We start from the raw sequence: 8,876 nt of genomic DNA on the forward strand, positions 1-8,876 counted from the left end.
TGTGTCAACAATAAAAATAGAACATGATGCTCAAAATAAGTAATATTATTTAAAAAGTTTTGTTAACTTGTGTCTTAAGAATATAAGTTAAGTATATCATAAAAAAAATATTTTATAAAAGTTATTACAAATTTTTTTTTTTACGTTTTTAATGCATTGGATATATTAAATACATTAAAAATCTTCTATTATTATATTTTTAAAATTTGTTGGTTAAATTCGTATTAAAACTCAGATAATAATCTTGCCACTCCTATTTGATAATGCTATGTATGTTTGTATGAATTTGCATAAAAAATAAGTAATATTATTAAAATAGGAGTGACAATGTTTTTCTTAAAAAACTCAATGGTGGTTGCTCACAATTCTAACGATAATAAATAAATAAAAGGAGTTTTGCCAAGATACTTAAATACTTACTCTATGAACGAATAAGAGGGTCATATTGCTTCAAATCCTAAACTCTGAGCAATCGAAATTTTTGCAATAGTAGGGTGATATTGTTCTAATCAATTGGATGAAGAAGTGGGTCCCATCATCTTTAAATGACCTAAGTGTTACTATGATTTCTAGTTTCTGGTACAGATTCTAAATAATTTTTTCTCATAAACTTAATGTACATAGTGTATTATGTGTGGCAATCTAGTATTATTAATTTCCTAGTGTCCCATTAAAAATTTCTTAGAACTTATTTGGAATATTACTCTAATTCCAACATGTACCATGACAGTTTGAAAAAAGATGCTATTTATCAACTAAGCCACTACAATTCCACTACAGGGCATGAAAAAATGAATGATTCAGAATTTCAAGGGGTTGTATAACAAAATTTAAACACATCAATCCAATGCCATAGAACACGAGGAATGCTTGAATAAAACTCAGAATCAAGATAAAGCCTCTACAAAGTTACAACCCAGACTCAGATTTTATACAACTGAAAATCTGCTAACGGATCTTCACGTTCAATCGGATGAAAAGAACTACAAAAATATTTAGCCACTGAAATCCTTATGCATTTTCTGTTATACATTGATCAGGGATTTTTCTATTTGCTCCCCTCTTATTTCTGGTAGAGGGCATGTGGAGCCAATATCTATCTCCACTGTTTTATAAATTCAACCAAGGATTCCAAAATTTCATGACTACATAATCCACAGATCAGAATGATTAAATTTCAAGCAGTGCCGAATTTGGACAATGCTGATTGGAATAAAGTTGAGAATGCCTGAGAAGTACTTTGGTCATCAGCTTTTATTTTAATCTGAGATTTGGCAGATGATGAGTTGATCAATAACTCAACCAGATATATTGATGCTGACTCCGCTTTTTGAGCAAAGAAAAAGAACTTGAAGTTAGGAGACTGTCCACCGGATGCGATGCAGTGTATTGAATGGCTTTGCATGTGCCGGAGAAGTGCATTGGAAGTTGCCAAAGCTGCAACTCCTTGAGGACTCAGGGAAAAATCCTGCAACAGATTACGTTACATACAAGCATATGACAAATGAACATATATATGTTCGACAATTTTTTGGGCCATAAGGAGGCACCAATGGCAAAGAATAGAAAAGGCAGGGGGCATATTAAAATATTTGAAACATATTATAATATCAAAGCATACTTCAGATAAGGATAGTGGTAGTTGACGCCATTTCTGCTGAAATGTGCCTGGATCCAGTACAGCTTTTGGGTTGAGACTCAACGGAGGAGGTGAAGGTGTGGCTGCAGCCCCAACCGAAAAATCTAAACCAAGGAGATCATCAATTGCGAAGCTAGATGCCGGAGCTTGGCCACTTCCGCTGGTACTCGAAAATGCCAAATCTGCAAGCGATTGTGAAGCTGCAGAAGTAGCAGATGCACCATCGTAGGAAGGAGCACTATAAGCAGAACCATTGCTAGCAGCATCTCTACCTTCCTCTTTTTCCGTGATACTGAGAAGCAGATCATTGTCATTTGCCTCCACTCTCTGAGCTGGAACAGCAGAATCTCCAGCTTCTGCATTAATTGATAGGTTTGCAAGTTCATCTGAAAACTCAAATGTCCCTCGGTGTTCTTTGTCAGTGAACATATACGAAGGCTGCAAGAATTTCAATTGTTAGTTAGAAATATTTTAATACAAAAGTACACATATAAGAGAGAGCATTAAAAGAAAATAGACGGAGAGAAGGATCCCGTTAAGGGAAAATCTTTCACACAACAATAATAAAAAGCAAGGTATCAGTGTGCAATGGAGGCTCAAGTTAAGGGGAATGAGGTTTTATACATTAAATTACTAAAAATACATTACAATTAGAATAGAAAAATGGGAAATGATAATGCCACTCCACACATGAATTTTTTGTATTGTATGTTTGCATGAATTTGTAGAAAAGAGGAGTGGCATTATCAAAATAGCAGTGACAATATCCATTTCCTAGAAAAATAACTTGCAACCTTATTATCTGGAATATCTCAAGGGATTCAACAGTCGAGACAAGACTCAACATGAAATAGTGAAAATAATTACACTTAGTAAGGAAGAAGCACTTTTGGCATTTTCCACCTCTTCCAAATTTGTTTTTAAAAAATATTGATCGGCTTCAAGTAAATAAATTTTATCCAAACTTAAGTTCCCTAGTATTTACCTTTTGATATATAACAGATAAGCTGTTGAATTCATCAAATATGCGATCTTTGATTTCACTGCTCTGAGAATCAGCAAACACTGAAACTGCTTGCTTGGTGGGGTTCACCACACTCTCTGCTACTGATACCTTGTAATGCAGGAGCCTGTAGTAAAATAAGGCCCTATCGTGAACGTCCTGCAATCAACAAAAGCTCATGTAACATACAATTGTAGTGCAAGCAAATATTAGAAAAATTCATTATCTTTACAATTCAACTTAGTAAGTAGTAACAATAATTCAAACCTGATGAAAATCAGCAAGACCTGCAGCTAAAGCTGCCCCTAATGCTTTCTGAGTTTCAGGAGCTCTCTTAAAGAAACACTTCATAACTGCAGTAAGAAGATGTAAGCGAACCTGCATCGTGAGAAAGCAGTTCTTCAACAGATGAAAAAAAAGACAAACTGATACCAAATAAAAAAAGCTTCAGAATTAATGCATAAAAAAGTACCACTAAATATCATCTCTTCCCTCAAATATATATATCTGTTTTCAAAATTAAAATGCAACCCACAGGGAGGGAGAGCACTTCAGTTTTACAACAATTAAGTTAGGATCAAATCCAGGCCTAAATCAAACAATGATTCAAGGCAGGCATGGGTACTCATGGTATGATCAAGGGAGTGCACAGGTTGGCCAATGACTCTGATAGGGACTAGCAGAATTAGGGGATTTTATTGATGAACTAGGGATTGTAAATCACAATCCCTTATTGAAATACACTGTTGGATCTAACTAATTCTGGAGAGAATTTCCCTCTCTTGAACTAACAAACTGAACAGAATTTTCTAACTGACGAAAAACTAACCCACCCCTAGTATTTATAGGCAGCAGCTAGGCCTAGCCCTACTGCTCCTAAACCTGCTAAACTAGCTTAAAAGGAACAAACAAACCTGTTTCTATCAATCTCTTGCTCCAATAGGTTAGTAAGATCTATGTAATGAATTCTATTATTCTGTTTCTACTTTCTACTGGAGCTGGAGGACATGACTGAAGCCTACGATTTACAAATGTCAAAGGAACAATGCTAGCGACTGTGGCATGTAACACTGTTAGGATATGACAAGTTAAACCTACTTAATATTGAAACCATAATCAACGCTAAACTGCTGATGTTGTTGGATATAATATAAATTAGAGTATGATATAAATATCTCAAACAAGGAAACCAGATGATGACACCACAAAAGTCATGAATACTACCTCGGCAGAATGTTCCTCGTCCCAATTTTCAACCAAACTCTCCAATACATATGGAGCATCAGTCATGTCCTGAGAATATTCGCCCAACATCCATATAAGAGCTGCCTTAGCCTTAGGCTCTTGAATATTTTTGCTACTGATATTCCCAACAACAGCAATACAGTCTTGACTCCATTGTGGATATTTTCTTAGCAGATCTTTCACAAGCACCTGCATAGATGAACTTTCAAGCTTTGTATTAGTCTATCCTTCCTACCATAACTATGTTGGTGAAGGTGTCTTATTAGCACATTTGTTTGCATAAATAATAGGAATCAGCACAATATATTATTAAGCACAAATTCAAGGGTATCTAGCAGGCAGACTAGTTATGTTTACCAGAGCTTCACAAGTAACATAGTCTTTTTCCATCTCAAGAAACTGTAGAAGCCTATCAACAATAGCATTAACATCATATTGTTGCAAAGCTATCTTCCCCACAGCCCGAATTGATTCCCTTGCAATTGGAATGTCAACATTTGCAGCATATTCGCATAATTCCGTCACTGAAATGGTCTCCAAGAAGTTCATAATTAGTCATACTATACGAAAGGCAGAAAAAGGAGGGGGAGGGAAAGATCAAGAAAAATGGCAACCATTCTACATCAATATCTCACTCACACAGGCCTCTATCCCTATCAAATTAGAATGAGTTACTTACCAATGTCATAGGTGTTACTTTCATTTGCAACTGCAGTGAGCATTTCAAGCTTCAACTTTTTGACATACGATGGCTCATTATACTGGCAATAGAAGTGCTTGTAGTCTGAAGAAAATATATAAGGTGCACGCATGACCAACAGATGCAGGTGGCTTAAAACTGCATAGGATTGTTCTGGACTTCCTGCGCTAACTTGAGTTAAGAGAGGGGCTTTGATACGCTCATAAACCTAAACAACAAGAATTTGCAAACAAAAAAAAAAAAAAAAAAGAAAAAAGCTTCAGAGAAGTCACCATAGCTGACGAGATAGATTCAAGATTAAGTCAAAAGACTTGAAAAGGAAACATAACCCAAAGAATGAGAAATAATTTACTTACTCTTTGAGCTAACACAGAGTTACAGACAAACATCTAAGTTATCAAGATCTGCTCAATTAACTAATTACTTTAAGTTCAAGCATATTCATTCAACAGCAAAGATTCATTACTAGCTGAGCTAAGCTAGGTCAAACCAAAGCATCTTACACATTGCCAAGTTCACTTGCATTTTAAGATCAAAAGACTCAAAACCAATCATATATCCATGTATGAATACCATGAGATTCATCTTACAGATAAACCAAAAAGACAAATACATGTCCCATGTGTATGATTCAGTGAGTTAGTAGTTAAAGTCATCAACAGACATGGAACAAGCAACCCCCTGACCAGAGAATTTAACATATTGCTAACTCACCATATGCATGATAATGCAAAACAGGGATTCAATTGAGCAGTCCATGTACAGGACGAGGGGAAAAATCACTATGTACCTGCTGATGGACATCAGCCATTGACAAAGTCAAGTGCAGAAAAACTTTACTGGTTGCTAACACAACAGCACCATTTGCATGCTGGAGTCTGTCTTCAAGGAGATTCATGATATCAAATATTTCAGAGTTATCTGACGGGATATACTTGGCTACCAATTCAAGCACAAGACATTGTGCCCATTCACTAAACTCCTTAATGCTGCATGTGGAGAGAAAAGATAGGAACACATTAGCTGTTGTTCTAAAATGATTATCTTGAAAAATATTACAGGAACCTCAGTTAAACAGGTTTTTGCTGATGAATGGTAGCTCCCAAAACGAAAGGCAAATGAGAGAAACCTTTTTACAAAAATAGATATACATTGCATCTTTTATAAGACGAATTGAAAATACAAAGAGAGTTTAAAAAAAAAAAACTAATTTGTGAAAGGATTAATTACCGATTCAGGAGGTAATATATAACTGGCTTGCTAACCAGAGTTTCTCTTTCCTTGGCTGCTTCCTCTGATGAGGTTGACTCTAAGGTCCAAATCTCTTGTAGAGCAGACAAACAATTCGCGACTACCTAATATACATGACAACATATCTGTAAAGCACTATTCATTTGGTGACTATATCCGTTTCAATTCTTGGAAACACTCAAACACTAAAAGAGAACACTGCTATTGTTCTGACTAAAAGCATATAACAAATGAAAAGCAATAAAAAGAATATTAAGACAGAGAATATAGTCAGACAAAGTATATATTAAGCTTAATGTGTAATAAGTTTCAGTTTGACAAGTTAAGACAGAGTTTGTACGGATATTCAAAGGACAATTAGAAATAGAAGGGAGGGGAGTGTATGTTTTTTACAGAGGGGATGGGGCTGTAATGAGGGGTGTATTTTAATTTTTACTCATAATATTATTAAGAATGATACAATGGGGGAGTAACAGATAACAAGTGCCTTTTCACCAAATGAATAAATTTTCAATATGTGGTATTACTATGCATATGCATGCCTCTCCAGTAAATATGAATATTAAATTTCTTAAACAAAAACCCTATTAAAAATATGTAAAGGAATCAGCCCATTTGAAGTGTGATCGCTCAAGGATAGTGAACACACTCATTTGAATAAACTTACCTGTTGGTCGACTAATGATCAGGGACGGATCTAAGGGTATGAGGGGTCATGCTCACACTAACATTTTTAAAATTATTTTAGTATTATATAATATAATAATATAATTATATACATATTTGCCCCATTATCTTATTACAGTTCACCTCACACTAAGGAAAAATGGAATAAATATTATATTGTATTTATTTATTGCTTTTACTCCCAGCGTCCCCACAACTACATAAATCTTCTGAAGTTGTAACTGGCAAAGATTTTAAAACAATGGTCAACCTCCAACGGAACTGATTCCCATATTAATTATTAAGACAGGTAGCATAATCAAACTGTAATCAATATCATATTAGAATTCTCTGATCAGAAAAGAAATTCGACATAATATGTCCACTTGTAAATGTCCAAAAGACAGAGTCGGTGACGCTTTAGAGAATCTAGACAACATAGAAATTAGAAAGTGAATACTTTTTCACCAATCTAGAAACCAATACCTAATCAAGCATACTATTTCTTAAGGTCCATTAGTTTGCAACCAATTAATCACTGGACTGAGAAGATGAAAGATTATCTTCACAGTTGGTTCAAAGAAGACTCTTAACATTTTACAAAGTTGAAAGCATTGTTATCATTTTTCATATCTTGAGGAAGAAATTACCAGAGAAAATGGAATTCTAACCTGAGTATCTGGATCATTAAGCATCAAATGCTTCAATGTTGCTGGAAAATCTGCATCCAAACAGGTGGAAGCTGATATATGATACAATTTCACAACCCCAATAACTGCCACAGTCCTTACATAACTATTATTATCCTTCAATCCAGACCCTAATGGCCCAACCAAATATTCCACCAAGTTTGCCACCCGAAGCGAACACAAACTCCTCAATGCTAGTCCCCGAATCATCGGGTCATCATCCTTACAATCTCTTTGCAGAAAATTAATTGTCAAAAGAGCTAGATCAGGATTGACCTTTGCATAGTTCCCAACATACAAATAGCACATCTTTTTTAGAACAATATCCGAAGTAGCCGAGCACATCACCATCTCGCCGAACAGAGAGGAGACGTCAATACCTATGGTCATGTTGGATATCACCTTCTTGAAGAGATCCCTCTTTGCATCATCGGCACCAGGAGCTCGGCTCCCAGCAAGTTGCCGGAGTTGTGATCTTAGATCAGTAACCTCACTCTTCCTGCTTAAGTCAGGACAAGGCAAATGAAGAATCGAGTAAATATTGAATAGCACGTAAAAATAATAATCATAATAAAAAAGTTAAAAAAAAAAAACAAGCAGAATAGACTAATGCACCAATTGAATGAAGTTAACATAGCTCCGTTCCCGAATTTCTTCAAACAAAAACGAAGTTTCTAAAACCGAAAATGATAACACCGTTGATGAATCAGCAAGAAACTATACTGTGTCCTGTGACTCCTTACAGAGGATTTCAACAAAATGCACAACAATAAATTATGAGTTGTCAAATCCATAATTGTGCGGCAAATAGGACAAAAATCAACGACATTGGATCTAAGAAGTTGGCGATAACTGACGCAGCGTTCAAATAATCAACGGCAAATAGGACAAAAAGCATACGAAATTTCGCGTGAGTGCATAAAAAAAGTGCGGTAATTGCTATGCACTAGCATCAATGGATGAGTCCAAATTGAAATTGTAAGCGGAAAAAAAAAAGTAAAAATTCAAAAATGAGAAAGATGGCGAAGTGAGTAATGACCCGGAAGGTTGGGAGGGAGAGGGAGATCGCTGAGGGTGAGCCGGCGGCGGAGCCATGGTCACTGACGAGGAAGTTGACCGGTGCAGCAACGACGGTAACGGTGACGGTGACGGTGAGTATCGATGAGATCGGAAGCTTGTTTTGTTTGTTCGGAGAAAGAAAGATCTGAGAGTGAATTGGATTTGGAGTTGCAGTGATGATTGGTATTGAGTTTGTAAATCTGTCCAAAATCGACTACTCACTCGTAACTTCCAAAATCACCAAAAACATTTCTCCCAATAAAAAAAAGAACACCCAAAGATGAATATTTGCTACATATGCCCGATTAACTTTCGACGTATGAGGAGCTGAGGTGGCAACTCCTGATTGCCCTTAACTTTAGGGGCCACGAAGACCAAGTACCCGATTACCTGTTCGAACTCGAACCAACCAATTAAATTGGTTTTGAAACTAACAGGTAATTGGATACAACCCAAACCGAATCAATAACACTCTCTGGTAATTGATTCGGGTAATAATTTTGAAAGTGTGAAACCTAAACTAACTTAACCAATTAAATTGGGTTCTGAAACCAACAGGTAATTGAATACAATCCAAATTGAATCAATAACACTCTTTGATAATTGATCCGAGTAATGATTCTG

General features: G+C 35.8%; 1 protein-coding gene across 1 annotated transcript; it reads right to left on the reverse strand.

Annotated features, from left to right (window-relative positions):
- Positions 1 to 870: 870 nt before the first annotated feature.
- Positions 871 to 8,497, reverse strand: LOC130955278 (beta-adaptin-like protein A). The gene is made up of 11 exons (XM_057882109.1): positions 8,233 to 8,497; positions 7,176 to 7,692; positions 5,818 to 5,942; positions 5,378 to 5,576; positions 4,567 to 4,795; positions 4,245 to 4,411; positions 3,867 to 4,076; positions 2,910 to 3,020; positions 2,625 to 2,801; positions 1,622 to 2,077; positions 871 to 1,468 (listed from the first exon to the last, which is right to left on the reverse strand). Exons 1-11 carry the CDS (start codon positions 8,286 to 8,288, stop codon positions 1,178 to 1,180), a joined length of 2,538 nt encoding a protein of 845 aa, XP_057738092.1. The 5' UTR covers positions 8,289 to 8,497; the 3' UTR covers positions 871 to 1,177.
- Positions 8,498 to 8,876: the final 379 nt, after the last annotated feature.

The sequence above is a fragment of the Arachis stenosperma genome, chromosome 10, assembly GCF_014773155.1.
Source record: "Arachis stenosperma cultivar V10309 chromosome 10, arast.V10309.gnm1.PFL2, whole genome shotgun sequence".
Taxonomy (NCBI): domain Eukaryota; kingdom Viridiplantae; phylum Streptophyta; class Magnoliopsida; order Fabales; family Fabaceae; genus Arachis; species Arachis stenosperma.

Coding starts and splice junctions, on each gene's coding strand:
- LOC130955278 (XM_057882109.1), bottom strand. CDS start 8,288: ATGGCTCCGCCGCCGGCTCACCCTCAGCGATCTCCCTCTCCCTCCCAA. Junction 3,021..3,866: donor ACGAGGAACATTCTGCCGAG/GTAGTATTCATG, acceptor CTCACGATGCAG/GTTCGCTTACATCTTCTTAC. Junction 2,802..2,909: donor GTCTTGCTGATTTTCATCAG/GTTTGAATTATT, acceptor TGTTGATTGCAG/GACGTTCACGATAGGGCCTT.